Raw genomic sequence first — 23,907 nt, 5'->3', positions numbered from 1 at the left:
CGCTCACACCTTACAAGAAAAGCTTGCCAGGTCACCGGTCTCATTGATCACCTACACTACGCCCGTCGCATTTCCTCCAGTGGTGGCATCATGGCATCTTGGACTTCCTGACTGTTTGCTAACACGTATGCCTTTCTTCATCTGTCAACCACGCGGGGCTCCACAGGGGTGTAGATCCCGAGTTTTGAGAAGGGCAAAGATGGTGTGGTGTACATGCAGTAAGGCCGTTTGCTCCTCCTCGTAAGGAGGCTCCGGACACGGCGGCGTGCGGGGCCGCTGTACCGAATCCTGAATGGTTTGCGTTGCTTGCGGCTTCTTTCGGGTTCGGTACATGTTGTTGTTGGGGGTGTTGATGGTTTCGCAGGCAGGTTTGCTATCGATGTCGTGTTGGGTTGTTCGGTGATGGTTCGGCATCCCCCCCCCCATGACCCCCCGGGCCCCTGGTTTGATGTGTGCGGTACGGTCTGGAGCGGGGTAGAGGCCACCGCGTCAGCTGGCCTTGTTCCCGCCCGCCGCTTGCCTCCGCCCCTGACGTTCCTTGACTTGGCAACCTGTTGATTTGGCAAGAGCTGGGCAATAACATGTTTGCTATCTTGTCTCTGCCGGTTTTGGTAAGGAATCTGTTAGCAAGACATGTGGGAATCGGACTGAGGGTCGCCTCATGAGTTCCTCAAACACCATGGTTCCCGAAAATGAGGAAAATGGATGTCAATGCACCCGTTACGTGGGTGTGTCTATGGAAAATCAGATAGCCCGTCAAAACCGCCTCCTCATGCCTGACTTTCCATCATCGCCCCAAAGTCGTTGTCCATAGCAAATTCACACCGAGTTTTCTCAATAAGTCTTGTCTACAACTAAGTCGATGCCCTCTGCCTACCAACTCATCATCATGCTCTCACCATGTAGGTAGTCTAGTGTAAAAGATATCCCGAACTACAACGTCTGCCAAATCCTCCGCCAAGGTCTCGAACAAGCCATCTTCGGTTGATGTCCCGACACCAAAAGAGAAGGTTGGTTGTTTGTCTTCCTTGCTTTCTCAGTGTTCCCTGCAACACTGGAAAGGTCGGAAGCATGTGGAGTTTCCAATTGTTCCCCTGCGTAAGACTACTGCTCCCACACGGACCACATTCCGTGATCGCTCCGAGAAGACGACAACGACCAGGGAACGAACGTTTCGTGTCTCGCCTGCGCTCGCTGTTGGGTAAAAGCTTGAAACATACACACTACTGCGTACCGCTTTTTCTCACGCGATTTATTTCTATTACTGGACCGCGACCCGCATCAACTCACCAGGTACATAGTAGTATGTATGTACGGGGAGGGACATCGTGCCATCCAGTCGCTTTTCGGAGACCGTTAGACGCCACAGAGCGTGGGTATGTCGGTGTTCGGGTTTGGTCGTCATCCTTGCCTTCCGTGTTTGCGATATGCATCACTGGTCTAGATTCAGAGAATAGTGTCACAGGAGGGGAGGCGGTTTACCTGTGACGCCCCTTGATGATCGGGTTAGAGGTGTTAGAGGAGGACGAGTGACCTGACCATTCTGCGGTGTCTTTGTCGGTATTCGGGTTTGCTTGCTTACTCGGGCAGGAAGGATAGCTCGGAGCCTCAGGCAAATCAAAGTCGTACCATCCGATCCGGATCAACGCTGGGCAACAACGCCAGGGACCCTGTTACCTTAGACAGGAGACTCGGCAGAAAGGGTCTGAGGTTTCCTTGATGTTCAGGGCTGAAGGATTGACGTTGATAAGTACGGAGGAATGACCCATCTGTCCGGAATGGTACCTCGTACCTTGCATGTTGACTATTTCGCCAAGCACAACGGCAGACATGGTTTCGTTGCTTCTGATTATGACTGATCAACTTGGAAAGGACTTTGTGTTGAACTATGTGGCAGGAGAAGGGTATACCTCTTGGGAACAGCAATCATCCGTCTCACCCATATAGCCATGTTCATTGCTATAGGTAGACCGTGGACTCTGGTTCCGTCTATCAATGGCCAACGCCATGCTATGTTTCAATCCCTTACACCAATTCCAACCCATCTTACACCCAAAACAGACAGGGAAAACTTCTACATGGAATAATAATCTACTCATCTATCCTCACTCATCTCCTCATATACCTAAATATTCCATCACAGTCAGCGAATTAACACCATCATGTCCATGAACAAACACTTCCCTCCTCCCCTCTAATAAACCACAGCCAACCAACAAAAAAGCAAAGCGCTTAATCAAGAAGGCTACGATACCCTTGATTTCCATGAGCCTGACCACCAGTCAAGCTCCTCCCATTCTCATAAGGCGGCGGGGGCTCCTGCTGTCCCTGTTGTCCTCGAACAGCCACAGACGAGAGACTAGAATGCGCCGTATGAAAGGGATTTCCAGCTATGCTTCCCAGGACACCGGTTCCCTGCTGTGGGGGAGGTGGTGGTGCCGGAAGGCTGTTGCGCACCGAATCTTGAGACTGAGACAGTGACTGAGTCGCCCACATGGCTGTCATCGCCATCATTTTACCGAAGTACTCCTGGATGAAGGACTCGCTGTATTTGAGATTGGTGGTCAGTGTCTGGTTTCTGTAGGAGAATGGATGTGTTGGGAAACTTACGTATAATAACTATGCGCCGAATTATGAGGACTAACAAGGTTATGCGCCAGCTCGTGCGCAATAGTCACCCACCACCAAACCGTCGCCTCGGCTCTGCCCATGCCACCAGCAGCATCGGGCCCGCCAGTCAACTTGGCCAGATGCAGCTGGGAGAAGAACCTGTAGTTGCAGAAGATACTGCCGCTCTTGTTGAACGCAATTGTCGGACCCTGCTCATCATAGTAAATATGGAGTGAGTGGGCGGGTAGGTTGTACACGTTAGCCACGTCCTTAAGGAGTGTCTCGAACTTGCTGATGCCAGCAGTGTTCGAGCCGAGGAACTGGCCAGGGTTGACGGAAACATCCTTGGCGAGGAAGACGCGCATGCCGCCGGGCGCTTCTGCGACAAAGTTCATATTGGTAGCAGGGGTCGAGTCACAGTAGGTGGATTGTTCGGTGATCTCCGTCTGAGTAGGGGGAGCGAAGACACCGGAGGCGTCGTGCGCGCGTGTGGACTTGATGGCGCTAAGCAGATTCTGCTGGACGACTGCAGGCGAGGTCACTCGTCCATCGTTGCTGCCGCCATCAGCATCACCACCACCACCACCACCACCACCACCACCGCTGCCGCTACCACTGCCACCGCTACCGGGTCCTAGTTGCTGAGGTGCGCGAGTACCAGGTTGCTGGGCAGGCGGCCTGTTCGAGTCGTCATCAGCCTCAAGACCGAGTGACTTCTTGATGCCGCTAAAGAAGTCTCCGAACTTCTTGATGGGCTGAGGGGCCGTGTCATGATCGGGAGAATCATCAAAGCCTCCCGGCATCCGAGGCTGGTCGGGCAACCGAGGGGTTTGAGGGGCCCTGGCAACGGCGTTGTCGGCGGTAGCTAACTGTTGCTGTGCCCAATCCTTCTCACGCTCACGGATTCTCTGCTCTTCCGCTTCGAGTGCCTTGCGTCTCTCTTCCTCGGCGATCCGGGCCTCTGCAGCCTTTGCTCTGAGGATGCGGTCAACATTGTAGCCGCGGGCTCGAAGCTCTAGAAGATCCAGCTTGAGGAACGGCTCGATAAAGAAGTAAGCTTGCTGGCCATGGCGGCTCAGCAACAAAGTGCAGATAGCCTGTCCAACCTGGTACAGATCCGGACGGCTGTGGGTCGATATGTAAAGAATCCAGTTGCCGTCCCTGTACACAGCGGCCGCAGAACGCTTTTCGGTGTGTTGCTGGTTATATCCCTTGAGTGATCGCCTAAGAGCTAAGGATGTGACAGCTTTGACTTGCAAGTTCTTCTCCAACCACCTGGCATCGTGCTTGATGGAAGACTTCTTGTACTTGGAGTACTCGAACAGGAAAATTTTGGAGCGCTCAATGACAAGCTTGCGCATGATAACCGCAGCATCCTGCTTGTCGGCGGCAGGGCCGATTCTGTGCTCCATAGAGACTTTGCTGCTGATCGCCTCGGACCCCAGCGCAGCGTAAAAGGCCTCAAGAGCATCGTCCTCAGGTGCGAAGAGCAAGGAGTCCTTGAAAAGACGGTAGCAGATGATGTCGTCCAAGATTGTTATTTTCTGAGGCGAAGCGAGCTGGTACTGCTTGATGGGTGCATCATAATCGCCTGAGTCGGGCTCCTCTTTGGTGTTGGAGATGTCGCGGGAGCCGAGAAGCCAAGCAGATGAAGTCATCTTCTTGAACAACTCCTTGTCTCTCTTAAGAGTAGCAATCTCATCCGCCAGAGACCGGAGGAGATTAAGGTACTTCTCTGAGCTCTGTAAGGTGCTCAAAAGTCTCGCCGGTTCGCTACATGCCATGAGGGCAATCTCGGGCTTGGTTGGCTCTTCCTTCGCACCGCATTTAAAGAGAAACACGTTAGCATTAGGACCAAAGTCAACAAAGTCGAAGATATCGCCGTAGGTAGAGGATGTCCCCAAATAACAGTTTGGAGGAGTAATGTAGACCACTTTGGTCTCGCCCTTCTCATCGCCAGAGACTTTTCGTCGTGTCACGGGAATGATGGCTGAACTCCGAAGTTTAGTAACGTGAGATAATCCCAGTTCTGCAATACGAGTCGTAAAATAACCGAATACCCTCACGGCTTCCTGGTGATCCTTAGGTGGACTAGCGATCAGCCTACCAACGCACTCTAAAATACTCGGATCACGCGCAACGCCGAACTTGCTAGCATGATCATGAAGGTCTCGTCGCAAAATGTCGTATCCAAGTATTGCCGCATCTGGGTTCGTGAAGCACGCGGAAGGACGGACAAGCTTCTTCTCGTTCCCTTGGAGCGGCAAGATGGCGTTGTCGATCCTAGACAGGTTGTAAGTTCCGTATTGATTGAGCTGATAGTTATTGATGAAGTACGCCATGGAGTGCTTCCGAGTGTCCGCATCAGGAGAAGCCATCATGTCGATCAGCTCAGGGACTGCCGGATAAGGGCGCAACCCAAGCGAGAAAAGGAAGGCCCCCTCAGGGCTGTTTGCCTTCCAGACGCCTGGCCAATGGAGAGTCGGGAGTTGCAAAAGCCGTAGAGAATCCTTGGGCTCATAGAGTTCAGACAGTTTGTATAGTTTCTCAGTACCTTTTCTAGACTCTGGTCCCCCGGACGAGGTACGGTCTTCGGCAGGGCAGAGTTTGGACTGCTTTAGCCTCTTCATATCCTCAGCCGGGATATCGTTCTTTACCGAAGCAAGGTATTTGATGAGCTCGACATGACTCCATTTCTTGGCCTCCGCTTCTCCCTCAGCGGCAGGTGCAGGATTGAGAAGCCTGGTGAAAATGGTCTCCAAGTCAAGAGTCTTGCGAACTCCCAAAGCCACCAAAAACTTTTCTTTGAGTCTGTCGCAGCCTTCGATGGTCGGAAGGTCGTGGAAAAGCTTGACACTGGAGAAGAAAGATTCCTTGGGCTTGCGCATGCCCAACTTTGTGGGGATCACGGGCAGGTGTTCCAAGGCCGACACCACGGATGACTTATCGCTAGGACTCAAATTGTCCCAGTTCTTTGAAAGAACCGAAAGAACTTGTACAGAGAACTTGCTGGACTTTGTAAGATTATGCTCCTCATCCTTGCTGGACCCAGATGCGATCAAGAACCTAAGCCAAGGGACGATACCTAGAGGCTCCCAGCCAATCGACTGCAACTGGACTTCGGGGATATCGGCAGTAAAAGCGACAGGAATGGTGGTTGGGGGAATAGGCAGCGTGGCTGGTATCCTGTTGTTGAGATAATTCTTGATGGAGCCCAAGGCAATAATCTCACCACCATTCCCATCATCAGAAACTGTAGCCACAGCAACATCGAGAACATGCTGGATATGGTGGTATTTGAGTTCACCCGATGCGGCAGTCTTGGCTAACCACACCACAAAATGGTGAAGCTGATGTTTGTCCATGGCCTTCGAGCCCAGCTCCTTGACAACATCGTCGACAGTGATGTGCTCGAGCAGCCCATAATCTATCAGTTTTTGAATGAACTGGGCAGCTTGCATGTCCTTCAGGATAATCGGGATTCCGCTCAGGAACTTTGCGTAATCCTCAGAGAACAGCCGGACCTTGTTCGTCTGCAACACACCCTGAGAAGAGTAGACTTCGATAGAAGCCTTCCGGTAAGAGGTCCAGAAGGCCTCCTCGATGATCTTCGCTACCTGGGCGCTTGGAGTAGAGTCTTCGAACGAGTAGGTCTTGAGGATATGGAGAGCCTCCGGCACAAATTTCTGGACATCCTCAAGAGCAAAACCGGATTCCTTTTTGTTGTTCTTGGAACTGGACAACCTCTTCAGCTTCTCGTTTAGATCCGACATGTCATTGACAAATGCGAGTCGCGAAATGATGCCTGCCACACGAAGCATTTCGATGTTCCAGGTTCGTACCCAGCGAGCATTCAAGTCGATGGCTTCGCGCTCCACAGTCGGGATGACTGACGGCGCAGAAATGTGCATGCCGGCACCAGTGGTCTGGGTAGTCGGGAAACCGATGAAGACGCGTCCACCAGGCTTCTTGCTGGGTAACACGGAGGAGAAGATATCGATGGCCTTGGCAGCCTTATTGGAAGCAACGGACTCCTCTGAGGCGACGGTTTCATCGTACGAAGAAGTTAGAAGGGCGATCCGAGTGGTTTTCGGAGGAGGCTTTTTTGTCGCACGCTCCAATTCAGCTGCAAATGAAGAAGAGACGCTGGTGGCTATTTGGGCCGCAGTGATGCGGAGGAAGATGGTCGAGGTGGAAACAGCAGTGAGATCCTCGGCGATTGCTTCCTGTATTTCCTTTTCTTCCTTTGCCGCCTTTGTGCGCTGTGCCGTCTGAGCAGCGGAGGAAGTAAATCTGGAAAAGAATCCCTTCAAACCAGAGGGCTCTGGGGTGTATGCAGATTCGGTCGACTTGTTTGACGACGACGCGGGCTTAGGCTTCCAGCCTAGCACACTCATAAAGCTGGCATCTATCTGCGTGCTGGTTTGTTCAGCTGCTGTGAGCTTCATGAGGCCATCCTTGGTTCTAGTTTCGAGGTCTCGTGGAATAGGAATCTGAGCACTAGGTGATGACTTCTTCTGCAGGGCGAGAACTCTCCAATCGTCGATCCAGAACTCAATCTTCTGCAAGGATACAAAGGTCAAACTGGTCCCAAGGAACTGACTGACAGACAGTAAGTTAGGCAAAGGCGTTGTTGTGTTGCGGTAATCGAGGACAAAAGCGGTTTCGCGACTATGCTGTTCAACCGGAAGTTGTAGCTTCCTAGTGAATAGAGCGTTTCCCTTCCAGTAGAACGCCATGGCTTCCTTTCCTGAGCTGACGAATGGCTCCTCGCAGTCAGCAAAGACGCTGTAGAAGCCAACGCCAAAAGCACCAATCTTGGTCTCATCCGGGTTGCCCTCAGCTATCCTCTTCAAGCGGGCCCAATCTGTGTTGGCAAAGGGCTGGCCATCGTTCTGCACTAATAGGCGACGGAGAGTGTGATGTGTGAGGGTGTGCTTGAGAAGCTCTGAGGGGTCGGTGGTCTGCGGAGCCGGAACACTGACGGAAGGTATCGTCTCCCATTTGATCTTGACCGTGGTTGCCTGGGCATCGGCGGCGTTCTGGATGAGTTCTCTGAGCGTTGTCCATTCTCCAGAGTATCTGGCCAGGACCTTGTCGATCAGGGCCCTGGTATCGACGGTGACTGCTTCTTCATCCTCGCCGTTCTGCAAAGCAGCGGCGCGAAGCTGCGAATAGTCCATGGTCTGAACTAAGGTGAAGAGTCCAGCCGGGTCATGCGCAGTGGCAGTTGGCTGGGCGAGTGGTATGTCGTGGTTTATTGTCGACTACCGTCCACTGAGCTGAGGAACTACGTTATACGATTGATGAGTCCTATGATGAACCGTCTTCCCGGGCGTAGAATCCGCGAGGCGTTATGTGATTTGAGAGTGGTTGTATGTATTAAAGTTGTAGTATAGGACGATGTATTGTGAATGAAGTATGCGACGGGTCGTTGCCGTAAGTAAGGAAAGAAAGTGGAAGTGGCGGATTATCGTTAACCAGGAGAAGAAGTGTCCGGAAGGAAGAAGTTCGATGTATCCGAATGGAAATATAGCAAACTATTCAATGTGTGACCTGAAGACACCAAGCCCAGCCAGAAACAGTTCCGCTGTGAAGTCGTTCGCAAGGTCAAAGGTAGCTGAATGCAATTGTTGATGAACGGTCCAAAAGAGGTTCCTGTGAACGCCTCATCTCATCATCATTCACTAGTGTACACAGAGGTAGCACATATACACTATGTCCAGACCGAGCGGCCTTCCAGCCCCAGGGGTAGTAGGTACCTAGGCACGGCACGCTAGCAGGGTCCTCATTCAGCGCAGTGTATCCCTGAAACTCCACTAAAACAGATCCCCGCCATGCCCGGGCCTACCTTCCAGGCACGGTCCACATCACATGAGCCAAAAGACGGGAGCTTCGAGCAGCGAAAGTAAAAGACGGTAAAAGCATGACACCCGGTGTGGCGACATTCAGTTGCTCACGAACCGTTTCAAATCACCAAAGGGCTAAGCTTAATAATCCATCACACTAGTAGGTGTATCATAGTAGTGCGCCGCTACCAAGACTGATGAATATACTGTACCAGAGATTAATCTATTCTGTTGACCCCAGACACCATGCTTGCATTCATAAGTACATACCTACCAAATACAATTCTGACAATCTCATCGTCGATCATGCCTCGCTCTTCTATCCCTGCTCCTGCTCCGACCAGGACTATGACTGCGCCTTCTGTGGTGGTGGTGGTGTCTTCCACGGTCTCCGCTCCGACTCCGATCCTGATCCCTCGTCCTATCACCGCGGTGTGAACGACGCTCAGGACTCCGGCTTCTGCGACTAGAACGGTGCTCTCTCCCTTCTCGGTCCGCCGGCCCGTCACGTCTCCGGTCACGGCTGCGGCTGCGATGTCTATCCCGATCGCGATGACGTTCCTGATCACGTTCCCTGTCGCGGCCATGACCACGCTCACGCTCACGACTCCTGCTCCTGTGCCCCCGCTTATGATGTCGCTCTGGGTCGCGGTGCCTGTCTCTTCTCGACTCCCCTGCTTGCGCTTCTTTAGGTGCCAGTGCTGTCGATTGCTCCGCGGAACTTTTTTCTGTTCGCTCTGGGATTTTGGATCCTTGGACTTCAACAGCATTGGCGCCGCTGGTATTTCGTGGTGTGATGGGCAGGCCCAATGCGCGGTTGATGGCATCCTCTTCTGCTTCCTTTATCCTGCGGATTTCTTCACGCCGCTCGCGCGCTTCCTTCTCCTCCTCCGTCTCTCCGGCGTTCGCGGCCGAGGGTTCTGCCTTGGCGTACCAGTTGAGATCCCGCCCTTTGGCCCAGCGACCAACTGGAGCCTTCAGACTATGACCGAGATAGTTCTCGCGGTGTGCTGAGTTGGCGACATCGTCCCAGCTGAAGTTGACGCCGCCTCGCGACCCCGACTTGCGGACGGTCGAAAGAAGATCCATGGGAGATTCTATCGCAAATGAGTTTCTTGATAGACTTCGTGATTTTGTATTCTGATTGTATTCGTTCTTTGGTGGCTTGTTTGAGTTGCGTCCCGTCGGCAGTCGGTGGTAAGTTGATGTGTTGAGTGAAGAAGTGTCTGCGTTTGGTTCGTTCTGTCGTTCAATGAATTGCGTATTGTGTAGGTACACTACGCAGAGCTGCAGTCCCCACTCCAGTGTCACTGCGGGATGTGGGGCCCTCCACTGTCACTTTCATTTCCAGGGGACAAGGTCCGCTGAATGCTGCAGCTACATAACGCGGGGGGTACGGTGCCTGCCGGATCTTCCACACCCCACCCACCTAACCTCAAACGTGTTGACGCTATGCTTTAATCTTTATCCAAATAGCATCATAGAGGTAGCTACCACCTAATTTCCATCTTCCAACTGCCATGGCTTCTCGACTTCACTAATTCTAACGAAGACTATTCCCGTTATATTCACGACTTCTTGAACGCCCAACCACAAAACTTGTCACCAAATACGCTCCGTTCTTCCGGGATTTCTCCCCAGGCTTGTCCACAACTTTTCGCGAACCCCTTCGGCATTCTGTACGGCATCAGGCACAATTGGCGGCAGCCTTTGGCACTACAAAGTATAGAACGTATCGACAATGGCATTCGATCCAGCGGCCAACGCCGGGCCTCCTCTCGACGAGATCCAATGGCACACTCCTCCTCAGTTCGAAGCAGGCATCCACTCAAACAGCATCCTCTACTACTTCGCGCAATCGCCATTCTATGACAAGACCTCCAACAATGAGGTCGTTTTCCAACAGGGTCTCAATAACCAGGCCATGTCCCAATATCTCGCCACCCGCGAGCTATTCGAGAGTCGACTGAGGGAAATGTCTGGGCTGGAGTTCATTGTTGCTCAGGAACCCGCTGAGACAGGTCCGGGGATGGGTACAGGTGTGTGGGTGATCAACAAGCAGACGAGGAGGAAGCGCCCACCGACGAACCCTGCGAGGCCTGAGGACGGCCCGCCCGACGAGATCATCGTTCATTCGGTTTACTTTGTGGTGGGCGAGAACATCTACATGGCACCCACACTGGCAGATGTTCTTAGCTCCCGAATCGTATGTCTCTCATTTTCAAAGCGAGCTAGCTCTCTTGCCGTCCGTAATGCTAACTCACGTCCTTGCCATCCAGGGAGCAATCGCCACCGCCATCACCAAGACCATCCCCCTAGTAGACGAAGTATCCGACTGGGCTCCCGCCGTCGGTCGCCGCTACATCACTCCCGCCCAACCATCCGCTGGCGCTGGTGCGGCTAGCGGTACAACCAACTATACCGCCTCGCGAACCGCCACTCCCCTCCCCGATGGTCTTCCCAGTACGGCAACTACCAACAAACCCGGCGCCAAGGCCGGCGGCGGAACCACCACAAATGACCCCCTCCTCGACTCCCTCCTCATGGAAGAAGCCCTCCTCACCCACGAACGCTACGGCACCGAATACATGGACGAGAACCCCATCACCGGCAAGCCGGGCGACTTCCACCTGACCTCGACCGGCCGCAAGACGCAAACCAAGAGCGCGTTGACCCTTAAGGAGGCGGCGGCCGCGCTGCCGGCTTTGAACACGAAGGGCTTGGGAGCCGCGGGAAGTAATCCACTTGCTAAAGGAGCGGCGGCGGCGGCGGCTGCGAATGCGAATGCCGTGACGGGTAAGGAGACCAAGAGCCCGAAGACGCCGGGTGGCGGTGGACCGCCGAAGCCGAAGAGGAGGAAGAGTAAAAATGTCATTACTACCCCCGGTGCGGCTTAGAAGGAGCACAGGGGAGATAAAGCACAAAAGAAGAAGAAGAAGAAGAAGAACATGAAGGGTGCGAGGGAGGGGGCAATTGACATGGGAGGAACTTGACTTGATGAAGAGATGCATTCAGATAAAACGGCGTCGATTGCACATGGTTGGATGGCATTTGGCTTTAGGTACGGCGATTAGATACCCTAGGATGGTGGACAGATTGGTAATGTCCATGATATTAAACATAGCGAGTATTTGTAGCAACGACGAATCAATTTCAGCTCGCCTGATCAATCAGCTGAACGGCACCAAATAGAGACTTTGTGAGGACCACAGATGTACCATAGGTTGAAGGAAGTCAACTCTTACAACGTCCCTTCCCCGTAGGCAAAGAACGAAGCTCACATCATTAAGCCAAAACGAGAACGTCTATGCAGAAAACCAACAATCAAAACACCTTGATTGCTTGGAACCCAGACCTTACTTCTGAAATCCTCATCTATCTAAAACGCCATGAAAAGCCATATTTTCTACTCAACAACCCAACCCTGCCCGGCCACCTTCCTCTGCTTCACCTTCCTAGCCGGCAAGGGCCACCCCATCCCTCCTTGCCCTTCCGCTCTCAGATACGGCACCACCCAAACCTCCCTCTCTTTCCCATCTTTACTCTCTGATCCCTTAACCTCCTTAATCGGCTTTCCGTACGTAATCAGCGGCGTCCCCTTGGCCAAACTCGCCAGCTGCCCCGCCGTCAAGTCCGTCAACGCATGCATCCTCGTCTTGGCCCGCTTCTGCCCGTCCGCGCCCGTGTTGCCTGCCTTTTGCAGATAGGCGTACACAATATAGTCCGGGCATTCGTCCACGCTCAGGTGGGCTAAAGGGGACGAGGGGTGGATGTAGACGAGTTTTTCTTCCAGTTCTAGTTTCCTGCCGTCCTCGCCTTCGAGCGGGATCAGGGGCAGGTAAGGAACGTCGATAGCGCGCTTGGGCTTGCGGTACATCTCGGGCGGCGTGGGGGCCTTGTCAGCGCGGATGGCGACTTGGTCGATGAAGCCTGCGGCAACCATTTGTTTTAGGGCTTGCACCTGTTTTTGCGAGGGCGGGTCGAGCGTGTCGGGCACGGAAAGGTTGGCGAAGGCGGGGATGTTGGTTCTCAACAGGTCGATGAGCTGTTTTTGGAGTTGTTTGATTTCTTTGAGGACCTTGAAGCGAACAAAGTGGGAGTCGCACCAGGATTCCGTGGGGTCGTGCGCGAACTCGCCGACGACTTGGAGGAGCTTGATGGCGTCGGACTTGTCGTCTAGATAGCAGAAATTCTTGTGGACGGCGTTGAAGGCGGCGCGGATCTTGGCGCGGCGGTCGTCGGCAAGGACGTCTTCAGTAGTGCGGAAAGTGACGGCGCGGGAGTCGTCTTCATCGTCGGAACCGCCGACGTCATTCTTCTTGGCTTCTTGGACTGCGGCGGCGGGGATGGCTTGGTTCTCGGGAATGTAGATCTCGCCGGCTGAGAGACCGGCTACGAGCGCAACGGTGTAGGGAAGGCAATCGTGGAGATGTCCGATGAGAAGAATGCGGGCGAACCGAGGAGAGAGCGGGAAGATGGACATGGTAGATCCGATGGGGGTGACTTGGCCAGTTTGGGAGATGGCGTTGAGGTAGGTCAAAAGCTTCTCGGCCTTGATCAAGCTTTCGCGCGGTGGCGGCGTGGGGAAGGGGAAGTTGACGACGTGCTGGAGGTTCATGGACTTGAGCTGGAGCACGACGCCCTCGATGGGCATGCGAAGCAACTCGGGCTCTGAGAACTCGGGGAAGTCTCTTTCGTAAACGGCCGAGGAGTAGAGTCTCCAGCAGTGACCCGGACCGGTACGACCGGCACGACCGGCACGCTGCTTTGCGCTGGCCTTGCTGATCCACCCAATCTCGAAACTCTGGACGCCACTGACAGGATCGTACTTTCTCTCTTTTGACCTTCCAGTGTCGAAAACGTACTTGATGCCGGGAATTGTCAAGGATGTTTCAGCGACGTTGGTAGCCAGGATGACTAGACGGTGGCCCTCTGGGGGCGGCTCAAACACCTTCATCTGCTCTTTCGTGGGGAGCAAAGAGAAGAGAGGTAGGATATGCATCTTCAATGGCCCTGTACCAGATTCTTGGTCCTCAATCTCGAACTCCTTGTCGTCCTCCTCGTCCGACGCAATGGAGATATCGTCATCGTCTCTGTCGTTGATGTTGCGGTCATCCTCAACGTCGCCAAAGTCGATGTCTTCGACTTCCATGGGTGCCTCCTTTGCAGAAATCCGCACCTTGGTGGTGCTGGCGGTGTTCATACCGCCACCAAAACGCGCCTTCAACCGCTTGCTGAGCTGGGCAATTTCACTCTGACCGGTCATGAACACAAGCATGCCACCAGGGGGCAGTTTCCTGTGGCCCCTGCAAATCTTGCGGAATGCCTCATCAACGTAGTCGTGATTTGTCTTTTTGGCAAAATGCATGGTAACAGCATGCTCACGGCCTTCTACCTCAATGATGCGAGGAGTGGTGTGGAACAAGTTAGAGTTTTGGGTGAATTCCTCGACCCTGAGGGTGGCGGACATGATGATCAGCTTGAGAGGCTTGATCGTGGGGTCTTCCTCCGCCAACTCTCTCCTAAGCTTGACCACTCTGCTGAGCATCGCAATCAGGATATCGGTATTGACGCTTCTCTCGTGGGCTTCATCAATGATGATGGCAGAGTACTTGCGAAGAGCAATATCGATGGCCGCCTCACGAAGCAAGACACCATCCGTCATGAACTTGATGGCCGTCTTGGAGTCAACGGTGCCTTCGAATCTGATTTGGTAGGAAACCACATGTGAATAGTCTCCCATTTCTTCGCCAACACGCTTCGACATACTGACAGCAGCGACACGTCTCGGCTGGGTAACACCAATCATGCCAGGAGTAGGTCCATCCGGAACACCGTAACCGGACTCGAAGAGGAACTGGGGAACCTGCGTGGTCTTGCCGGAACCGGTGGCACCGCAAATGATGACAATGTCGTTGTCGTGAATGGCCTCCATAATCTTCTGTTCTTCGGCAACAACCGGTAACCTGAATCGGGTTTCCTGGATCTCGGGTGTCCTGGTAACTACCACGGCGAAAGCCTTGCGGGAATCGTTCTTTGTTGGTTGCAGCTCGATAGGCAGAGGCTCTTGTTCGATCGGCCGAGGCGTAAAGTTGGCAGGTTTCGGTATCTCGAGAATGCTTGATTCGGCAGGCTTGTAACCCAAAGCTTCGTTCCTCGCCTGATGCGCCCAAGCCTTGAAGGCCGAAGACTTTGCTTTCTTGTCCTCCTCGGCGTCCTCCATGTCCTCGTCGGATTCTTCCGCAGAATCATCGTCTTCTGATTCATCTTCGGAACCCTCTTCGTCCTCTTCAGATCCATCCTCTTCTCCCGATTCCTCCTCCTCCTCACCCTCCTCCTCCTCTTCACTGCCTTCTTCCTCGCCGCCTGAGCCACTACCCTCGGACTCTTCATCGTCTGAACCCTCTTCGCCCTCCGAACTGAAACCGTCCCATTCTACCACTTCCGGCACAGGAATGACTGCGGGAGCTTGCGATGATGTAAAGTTGTGCTTCGTTTTCACACCTCCTCTCTTTTGTCTCTTGGCAAGTATTGGACGTCCTGACTCGTCGACCTCTAACGGGCGCTTGAGACCAGCACCGACTGGTACTGGCAGGCTTGTTGACGTTGTCGTCGCTTGTACTGGTGTAGGCTCGCTTGTTTCCGCTGGCGCGCTCTTTGGCTTCTCGGCTGCCGAGTCCTGCTCATCTTCCGAGCCCTCTGAATCCTCGTCGACCGTGGGTTTAGGCTTTGGTACTGGTGCACCTTCCTTCACCTCTCGCTTTTCGTAAAGTTTCTTGGCCGCCTCCTTCTCTGTTATAAGTCCAGCTTTTGCTTCCTTGACAAGCCGGCTGAGCTCCTCCTTTTTGGTCAATCTAGTCTGGCCTAGTGACTTTGTGCTTGAGAATAGGGAGGTGTCGATCTTGTTGGCGGCAAGCTTGGCCAGGAGTTCGCGGTTCTCGTCCTTCTTGAGCTTTGTGTCGATGTACTTTTCGAGTCTCTTGGCCTTCTTGCTGCTGACCTTGACACCCGCAGGCCTCAATTCCTCCCGTAGCTCGGTCTTCTTCTTTTCGGCATCCGTGGTGGTTTCCTGTCCGGGAGCGATCTCGAGGACGTTGGTGTCTTCGGGGTCTTGTGTTCCCTTACTCCTCGACCGCTGGCGATCAAGCTGCTTGCGCTTGCGCTGACGCGGCACGAACTTCCCGCCTATGGCAACCATGTTGTTGTTTTGTTGGGTGTGCTCGGAGCGAGCAGTGACGGCAGAAATGAGGGCCGGTGTCGCGACGGCAGAATGCAACGAACTGAATGTCACCAAGTACCCTGAAGATTTGAAGATTAAATCTTGTCCGCCTGGCAGAATTTCTGCGCTAAATGTGGCACCCCACGTTTTGGGGGCCTGTGAGGGTCCAGGACAGTAAGTGTAACTGAAGTAACCCAGCTACAGTGCGCGTACAGTTTGCTATGTTTCGCGGGTCCATCCTGAACCTCTGCAGCCCAGCCCACTCCGGCTCCATCAACAAACATCACGATGGAGTCCCGGGTCTAAACTCTGAATATGTAGACATACAGAGAGTACTATCCTACCAGAAGTACAGAAGCCGAAGTTATCCCCCCTACGGTCTTATCCTTTATGTATGACACACGCAGTTTTTCCAGTCTTGCAACTGTCCATACTTCACCACGTCCAGAACTCACCATGTCTGAGGACGCAATCAGGCAAGAGCCGTTCCCGTCACCTTCCAGGCAGGCAACTGGGCTTGTCAACGGAATAGAAACTGAGGTTTCATCAATGAACTTCTCGGACAAGATCATGGTCACCATTTCTCAAGGTGGGCGTCTTGCTCAGTGGGTAGGTTCAAGAGCGCCCCAACGCCATCCCACTTGCAATCTACTGACATACCATGTTTTAGGTCCAAGTACAACTAGCCGCACCTTCTTCAGCGTCGGTAGACATGGCTCTTCCTGGCGCCGGTAGCCTGTTACCATCAGAACATTTAACAGCAACGACTCTTCTTGGAGGTGGAAATGCGGAGAGGGAGACCATGGGCCAGCTTTATGCCAGTCAAATTGCCAGTCTCCTGACTTTGCGCAATCCCAATGAGCAGCGGTCTTTGTTGCTTGGTTTGGGCCTGGAGAAGGTCGACACCACTACTAGTGACTCCTTCTATGACGTGGTGGAGTTGGTACAACAAGTCCTCTAATGATAATGTCATGGAGCGAACCGTATCTCGGAGTAACAAGTTCGAACTCGAGCTATCGCGGTGAGAAGTTCTGGTGAAGCGGGGAGTAGGAACCGAATGTGTGGTTATCGGGAATGAGCATGTTCGCAACTCAGTGGATGTGGTCAACTGAGAGTATGTAAGTGAGGGCTGGTTTGTCTTGAGGCGGGTTCTGGGAAGACAGGGAAACAATGGCTGGGCTGTTGACCAGTTTAATCCTGCAGGTGTAGAACACAGAACAATGGAGGGCAGTGAGCCCGATCTTTCAGCAACACAAAAGATGTGTGTCAAACAAAAAGCGACTCCAGACAGATCGACAATTTTCGAGCAAGCATCCAACAGGATGATAGGATGATGTTGAAGGTAAGAGGGGCTCAAGTGGACGAGCTGAGCGACAAGGCTTGACCATAGACCCTAACCCTGTTGAATGGAGCGGGAATATGTGGCTTGTGGAACTGGCAGGCTGGCCTTGGCACACAGCAATTGCTAAGGAACGGTGTGGCTTGCGTGCGTGGTGCGGCTCAAGCCCGGAGCTTGGACCACCACTTGTGCCCACCAAAAAAAATACACAGCCCTAAATTTGACTTGTACGAGACCCGTGAAGCGTCTCTTAGAAGCATCAACCGACGTCGACAGAACGAGCTTCATCGGCACCACCAGCAGACAACATGGTATGGCAATTGCTGCACGACCATCGCAGGACGAAACGCTGATTCAGTCATTATGTAGCCTACTCGGTTTTCCAAGACAAGAAAGCACCGCGGACATGTAAGCGCCCCCTCGAACTTTGTCGTCGCCGATTCGACAGATGACTGACTGTAGTGATTTTATAGGTTTCCGCCGGTAAGGGGTATGTCGCCAACCGATCGACTGACCGATAAACACGAACAAGTATTGACAGCATTATTCCAGCCGTGTCGGCAAGCACAGAAAGCATCCAGGGTACGTACCGCCGCTTCTGCAGATTCGAAGTGGGAAAACCATGATGCTAACAATGGGAACAGTGGTCGTGGTATGGCCGGTGGTCAGGTATGCCGATAGAAACTCCAACGACTCGATCTCGAAAACACGCGATACTAACCCGACGATAAGCACCACCACCGTACCAACCTCGATAAGTGTACGCAACCCCGAAAATCAACGGTCGGCGCATGTTGGAGGGCGCATGGTTCAACCTCACTTCTCCGACATGCGACCAGGCCTTGCCCCTCGATATAATGAAAATAAACGCTGACGATGACGGATAGACCACCCTGGTTACTTCGGTAAGGTCGGTATGAGGCACTTCCACCTCCTCCGCAACCACCAGTGGGCCCCCATCCTCAACATTGAGAAGCTCTGGACTCTTGTCCCCGCTGAGGCCCGCGAGAAGTACGTCTCTGGTGCCGCCACCGAGACTGCTCCCGTCATCGACCTCCTCTCCCACGGCTATGCCAAGCTCCTCGGCAAGGGTAAGAACAAGCAATTGGAATGAAACACCCCCGAGAATGCTCGTCTAACAACCTATTCTAGGCCGTCTCCCCCAGGTCCCCATCGTCGTCCGTGCCCGCTACGTCTCCGCCGAGGCTGAGCGCAAGATCAAGGAGGCCGGTGGTGTCATTGAGCTCGTTGCTTAAATTCTGAATGCGGCATGATATATTCAAGGACTGGCGATTTGGCATTACGGTACGAGGGAAACCGGAAACGAACCCGATGGTCATGGATCGAACAGTCGGACAGACGAACAACGACAAGATTCGGTCCCGGAGTCCTGGATGGGTCAGAGGTGGTTGAAAATCTCAGCGCCTCGTCTGCAGCATTTAGGGAAATGGCAGTTCATTTGCATCGCAACATTGGGTCCGGGATTTCGTTCACAACCGTGCCATGCTGCAGACTGGCGAACTCGGGTGGTCCCGAGAGGGTAACCCGGGCCGCGGCTGCGTCGCAAACTGCTGATTCAGGGGCAAGTAACGAATAAATGAAGGCCTATGCCCGACGGTCGGTTGATCTCATCTTTGAGCATTTCCTTGGCCATTGTGAAGTTGAACATCCGTCTAGAAGCCCACTTCCAGCAGGTTGGATTTGTTTGACCTGTCGTCATGTCATGAGATCCCCAGTGTGAGGCCGTTATATGCCTTTGTTAGTTATTATCGGTCTGTGATGTTATCCGGCCATAATTCGGACAAGTCCGCATGATGTAAGTCGCATTGTTGCACTTGAACCAATACATGTTGAGAATCATGAACCAAAACACACTAGCACCAGCCTCTGTTGACGTCCGCTTTCCCCGCTTCATACTACTTGAGAACAGTTTCCCCTCTTGATAATCACCTCATCCCGACACATCTCATCCCTCGATAAAGTTGTCCGCCATGGCTGGAAATTCAGCAGCGATCAAGCTGAATGAAAATGGGATTCCAGACTTCGACGCACTCCCACTTCGAAAGGGTGATCCCAAGTACTCCGCCTGGGGTTTATATGGAGATGAAGACGAGTTGGGAACTCTGAACAGGCTTACCGATGAGCGAGTTGCCGAAGCAGCAAAGAATGAGATCAAGACTGGTTTGAGGTGCGATTCATTCTTCAACCTTTTGATTCACTCCTTCGACCTCCTCATCATCTAACCGCCATCAACCGACCATCAGAATCTCCCTAAATTGGCCACTCAACGCCCAAAAAGACTCGGGCTTCTTCAACCGCAAGCTCTTCCACCAAGACCTCTTCGCCAAACCGCCGCGGTGCGTCAACGACGACATTTGGACCTTCAACACGCAGGTGTCCAGTCAGTGGGATGGGTTGAGACACTATGCTTATCAGAAAGAAAAGAAGTTCTACAATGGAGTGACGATGGAAGATATTCATGCGGAGGGGAGTGAGGTTAATGGGATACAGGGTGAGTGGTGTGTTTTTTTTTTTTCTTTTTCGTCATCTTTTTCAACGTAGTAGTTAGTCTATGAGTTTGGTGTCAGGTCATGTATGCATGGATGGTGACGATGACGACAAAGCAGGTTTTTGGCGACGACAAGGACGAGATAAAATGAGAGAGAGAGAAAGAGGAGAGAGGGTGTGATGCTAACATGAAAAACAGCATGGGCACAAAAAGGCATAGTAGGCCGTGGCATCCTCGTCGACCACCACTCCTGGCGTCTGGAGCAGATTATTAGTAAGAAGCCGAACCCGGATCCGAGACTGGTCAACTTTGACCACTTTGCTACCACGCCCATTCCTCTCGAGGATATACACGCTTGTTTAGAAAGTCAGGGAACAGAGATCAAGTTTGGCGATATTCTGTTTATTCGGTCTGGTAAGTGTTCTTCTAGGTTGCCTGCCCCGTTGCCTTTTGTTTCCCGCCATGTCATCATCCACCATCTTCTTATTTCCCTTCCTTCCTCATCCTCTCCTCCCTCCCCCTTTCCCTCTTTAGTCACTTTCCTTTGTCTCGCCTTCTATCTACCTACTAACTCTCTCTCTCTCTCTCTCAAAAAAAAAGGCTGGATCCAAACCCACCAAACCCTCTCCTCCACCTCCCCCTCCCTCCTCTCCTCCCATCAATCCCATAACCCCCCTTCTTTTTGCGGTCTGGAACCCTCTGTCCCGCTCTTCCGATTCCTCTGGTCCAACTTCTCCGCCGTAGCAGGCGACCAGCCTTCTCTCGAGTGTTGGCCTCCTCTCGCCACCCGTGACCCCGTGAACTATGGGGATGAGTTGAGTCTGCACGAAGTGATGCTAGCGGGGTGGGGGATGCCGATCGGCGAGCTATTCGATCTTGAGGAGTTGGCGAGGGAATGTAGAGACAGAAAGAGGTGGAGTTTTTTTGTTGTGAGCGAGGTGTGCAATGTGAAGGGTGGGGTTGCTAGGTAAGCAGCTCATTTGTTTTGTTTTCCTGACTCTCTGCGGAAGCGCGAGATGATGAGTGTTTTACTAATAGATCGGGTTGTTTAGCCCTCCTAACGCTTTGGCGATCTTTTGAGGATGAGGTCTTGAATGGTCTATGGTGGATATTATGCCGGGTTTCTATGGGGATATTTTCATCGCTGGGAATGCTTTACGGGGAGGCAAAAAGGACTTGGATTGAGTGTTCTGCTCTGGGTATAACGGCATAATCCGAGAATGCGAAACACTCGTAAGCGTCTTGCTCGACTATTTGGTTGTGAAGCAAGTCATAGGAATGATCATGACTTAGCTGTGCTCCTTCACAGCTAATTTGAATTCTTATCTTCCTGGGAGGCTACCAGATGATTCCAAGAAGCATCCATCATGAGAGCGTGTTCACCATTTACCAGTACGTAGATAAGTATCTAGTCAGTCGCTGAGGTATGTAAACTCGCTAAACGCACTAGCAAAATCCTTCTCAGTAGAGAGGAGAGCATCCGTTTGATACTCATTCGTATTTCCATCCCCCGCCAACATGTAGGGAAGAAAGTAGATGGCTACAATCAGTCGAGCCCTGAATGTGACACCGTTCAATAACACGTCTTCGTTCAGTCACGCCGTGTCCCTCTTTCCTTTACTCCCACAGAACTCCTATGAAACCCTCGCTCAATTCCCTGACGTAGTTCCGTATCCTGACGCCATTTAAGAACTATACCCTCAGAAAACCAGAAAAAATTAGCATCCTTTGAATCGATTGGCGTGGTGATTACGATCGCTTGCGGTCACTCAACGTTAAACCGACCAAGTCAGCATCTGATACCTTCGGATATATACGACAGGCCAGACGCAAGAAGAAGTGCTAAAGGAGGGGGGTTGTAAACTTACGTGCTGAGCCTCCTGGAGAGGGTCTGCAACTTCTTATCGTTGTCAGCCTCTCTTGTCGCCCGCTCCAAGGCCTGGGCGCGCTCCTCGTCCTGCATCTTAACAACCTCGTCGTGGCTCGGCGGAAGCCTCTCGTTCTGCAAATCAACCTTTCTGGCATCCTCGAAACTGCTAATGGCGTTCTTGATACCCTCGGCACCCAACATAAGAGTACCGGCGGGAAGACGACCACCAGAAACGGTCTTGAGTTCCGTAACCCGCTCGGACTCCTCTCTGAGGACCTGGAAGACACGCGACAGACGACCGATAGCAAGGATCTTGTTCTTGATCGCCCGTCTCTTGAACTCAATAGAGTCGGGATCTTGATTAGCCGCAGACGGGAGGGCCGGGGAGGCTGAACCGGGCGAAGTTGTCGCGGAATCCTCCCTGAGTTCCTCCTCCGAGCAGGTGCTGAGAATGGCGATGAGCATATCGGTAATCTTCTCGCCGACGAAGGGAAGCGACCAGGTGAAAACGTCCATAAAGTTGGGGAGCCAATAGGGATGAGGCGTGCAGTTAAACTGTCGGATGTTCATGACGTTGTTTTCGTACTTTAACACCGCAGCCTTGTTGTTGTAAACGTCGAGATAGTTGGGCGCGGAAAAAATGGTCATGACACTGGGGAATCCGGTTGTCCTGGTCTTGCGGTACATGCGGTAGCCTGCATCCTGAGCCTCGTGCGCGCGAATGATGGAGAGAAGGTTGTTCTTCTCCAAGAAGTGGCAAGCAGCAGAATAGGAGAAGAAATAAGAGCAACCTCGTACGTGGTTATGTACGAAGAAGTCAGTCGTCTTCTCTTGACCAAAGTCCTCTAGGGGATCGGCCCACAGGATGTCACACATGAGACCTTGTGTGGGGGGCTCGCGGAAACGGTCAATCTGCATAAAAGTCACCGGGTTAGTATGCCCATACCATAACGTGGCAGTCAAGTGGCTGTTAGACTAACGTTTCGGATGTCGTCGAGAGTGTGGAGCTCGGGGCTCAAACCGCCGTGAATGCAGAGGAACTGCTTGTTCATGACTGCCGCCAGCGGCAGACAACAGAACGACTCCATGCATGCCTCGTAGATGGCCTCCGAGTACTTGTGCTTGCACTCGAGCTTGAAGGTGAAGTAGTCGGTCAAATGCCGGCACTCGTGGTTTCCGCGCAGCAGCCAGAGTGTCTTGGGGTAGTGGATCTTGAGCGCCCAGAGATACAAGACACACTCGATACTGAAGTAACCACGATCGACGTAGTCGCCCAGGAAGAGATACCTGGTCTCGGCCGGGTCACCACCGACCTCGAAGAGCTTCATTAAATCGTAGTATTGGCCGTGGACATCACCGCAAACGGTAATGGGAGCGTCCATCTCCAGCAGATTGGGCTCGGCGCGCAGAAGCTTGGTACCCTCCCTGATGATCCATAGTGCTTGCTCCTCGGTCAAACGGCCCTCACGGTAAAAATGTTGCTTCAGAAACTGGATGTCGGGCTTGGTGTGGGTTTCGTCCTCGAAAAATTGCTCGTCGCTGGGCTTGAACATGGCAGGCGCCTGAACATCTGGAAAAGAAGGCCAAGACGGTGCCTGTTAGAACTTGCGGTACAGAGAGAAAAGGGGGGAAAGGCCAAGGTGCCCAGTAGTGGTCACAGGATCGCAACGAACGACAGTCATGATCTGACAGCTTTAGGCGGTGGCGTTGAGGAGGAAAGGAAACCTACCTTTGCAGACACGCTCCATGGTGCTCACTTGGGAGCCATCCTCCATGGTGTGAATGGTGAAGTCGATCTCGGGCAATGGCCTCTTGTGCTGGATGGCGCGAATGGCATTGTCAACCTGCTGGGTGTGGAAGGCGCCGGGCGCGCCGGTACCATTGTTGCTTTCCATGTCTCTGGTAATCACGGACAATAACGAGCAATGGCGGCAGCAAACAAGAGACTGAGCAGTCGAGAGAGTCTCCAAGTATGTGACAAGGTGGGAGGTGTTGGGCAGGGTTCGTTAGTATAGAATCCCTAGAGTCGGTCGCCGGACTTGTGCGATGAATGTGGTCGCAAAGGGCGAAATGGTCGAGTTTGAGGGGAGGAAGGCGGTTGTCGAGGAGGAAGAGCGAACAATGTAAGGTTGCGAGCCAAAATGTAGGGCTGAAGGAGGAGGGAGTTGGGCGGCCGGCCGAGGAGTTGAAGGAGGCGACTTCCAGTCAGTTTTAGGTCCGCGGTGGACTGAAGTGGCAGCCAGCATGCACCAGCACTGGACAGCGGGCGGCGAGTGGTTCACCAGCAGTGAATGGATGGCACCCAGGGTGCAGCAAGCAGCGGCCGGGCAAAGCTGGGGTCCGGGTGGGATGAGGGGTACAACCTGGTGGTTGCCTTCAGTTTGTTTCACCCGTTGAACCACGGACAACCTGAAAAGTAACCTAGGTAAACTCCTTTTATTTATTTTTTTGGCGGGTTAGACGTAAGAATGCTATGGCCGTTGCGCGTTACACCTACTCCAATATTTACAA

At 52.9% G+C, this 23,907-nt stretch overlaps 8 protein-coding genes across 8 annotated transcripts; 4 read left to right on the top strand and 4 right to left on the bottom strand.

The window, feature by feature from the left end:
• Positions 1 to 561: 561 nt before the first annotated feature.
• B0T23DRAFT_369723 (uncharacterized protein) lies at positions 562 to 1,737 on the top strand. Its single transcript, XM_062836538.1, has 3 exons — positions 562 to 1,435; positions 1,483 to 1,493; positions 1,583 to 1,737. The coding sequence occupies exons 1-3, from the start codon at positions 988 to 990 to the stop codon at positions 1,718 to 1,720; spliced, it is 597 nt and encodes a 198-aa protein (XP_062696974.1). The 5' UTR covers positions 562 to 987; the 3' UTR covers positions 1,721 to 1,737.
• A 122-nt stretch (positions 1,738 to 1,859) lies between these two features.
• On the bottom strand, positions 1,860 to 8,271 carry B0T23DRAFT_369721 (uncharacterized protein). Its single transcript, XM_062836537.1, has 2 exons — positions 2,611 to 8,271; positions 1,860 to 2,545 (listed from the first exon to the last, which is right to left on the bottom strand). The coding sequence occupies exons 1-2, from the start codon at positions 7,791 to 7,793 to the stop codon at positions 2,233 to 2,235; spliced, it is 5,496 nt and encodes a 1,831-aa protein (XP_062696973.1). The 5' UTR covers positions 7,794 to 8,271; the 3' UTR covers positions 1,860 to 2,232.
• On the bottom strand, positions 8,272 to 9,684 carry B0T23DRAFT_369720 (kinase phosphorylation protein-domain-containing protein). The gene has a single exon (XM_062836536.1). The coding sequence runs from the start codon at positions 9,546 to 9,548 to the stop codon at positions 8,754 to 8,756; it is 795 nt and encodes a 264-aa protein (XP_062696972.1). The 5' UTR covers positions 9,549 to 9,684; the 3' UTR covers positions 8,272 to 8,753.
• A 209-nt stretch (positions 9,685 to 9,893) lies between these two features.
• Positions 9,894 to 11,618, top strand: B0T23DRAFT_329362 (mediator of RNA polymerase II transcription subunit 6). Its single transcript, XM_062835695.1, has 2 exons — positions 9,894 to 10,665; positions 10,739 to 11,618. Exons 1-2 carry the CDS (start codon positions 10,201 to 10,203, stop codon positions 11,354 to 11,356), a joined length of 1,083 nt encoding a protein of 360 aa, XP_062696971.1. The 5' UTR covers positions 9,894 to 10,200; the 3' UTR covers positions 11,357 to 11,618.
• Positions 11,619 to 15,837, bottom strand: B0T23DRAFT_369717 (P-loop containing nucleoside triphosphate hydrolase protein). The gene has a single exon (XM_062836535.1). The coding sequence runs from the start codon at positions 15,655 to 15,657 to the stop codon at positions 11,866 to 11,868; it is 3,792 nt and encodes a 1,263-aa protein (XP_062696970.1). The 5' UTR covers positions 15,658 to 15,837; the 3' UTR covers positions 11,619 to 11,865.
• Positions 15,838 to 17,325: 1,488 nt separating this feature from the next.
• On the top strand, positions 17,326 to 18,273 carry B0T23DRAFT_400961 (ribosomal protein; the record flags this gene model as incomplete). Its single annotated transcript, XM_062838539.1, has 7 exons — positions 17,326 to 17,328; positions 17,387 to 17,425; positions 17,559 to 17,599; positions 17,662 to 17,686; positions 17,750 to 17,777; positions 17,905 to 18,108; positions 18,170 to 18,273. 7 exons carry the CDS (start codon positions 17,326 to 17,328, stop codon positions 18,271 to 18,273), a joined length of 444 nt encoding a protein of 147 aa, XP_062696969.1.
• Positions 18,274 to 18,811: 538 nt separating this feature from the next.
• On the top strand, positions 18,812 to 20,912 carry B0T23DRAFT_15522 (uncharacterized protein). Its single transcript, XM_062832621.1, has 5 exons — positions 18,812 to 19,205; positions 19,282 to 19,529; positions 19,725 to 19,940; positions 20,127 to 20,493; positions 20,579 to 20,912. Exons 1-5 carry the CDS (start codon positions 19,009 to 19,011, stop codon positions 20,604 to 20,606), a joined length of 1,056 nt encoding a protein of 351 aa, XP_062696968.1. The 5' UTR covers positions 18,812 to 19,008; the 3' UTR covers positions 20,607 to 20,912.
• A 478-nt stretch (positions 20,913 to 21,390) lies between these two features.
• Positions 21,391 to 23,291, bottom strand: B0T23DRAFT_424811 (Serine/threonine-protein phosphatase 2B catalytic subunit; the record flags this gene model as incomplete). The annotated part of the gene is made up of 3 exons (XM_062839869.1): positions 21,391 to 22,308; positions 22,377 to 22,966; positions 23,126 to 23,291. 3 exons carry the CDS (start codon positions 23,289 to 23,291, stop codon positions 21,391 to 21,393), a joined length of 1,674 nt encoding a protein of 557 aa, XP_062696967.1.
• Positions 23,292 to 23,907: the final 616 nt, after the last annotated feature.

The sequence above is a fragment of the Neurospora hispaniola genome (assembly GCF_033458365.1).
Source record: "Neurospora hispaniola strain FGSC 10403 chromosome Unknown B0T23scaffold_1, whole genome shotgun sequence".
Lineage (NCBI taxonomy): Eukaryota > Fungi > Ascomycota > Sordariomycetes > Sordariales > Sordariaceae > Neurospora > Neurospora hispaniola.
Note: the sequence above shows the minus strand (reverse complement) of the source record. Positions and strands in the feature narration are given on the sequence as shown.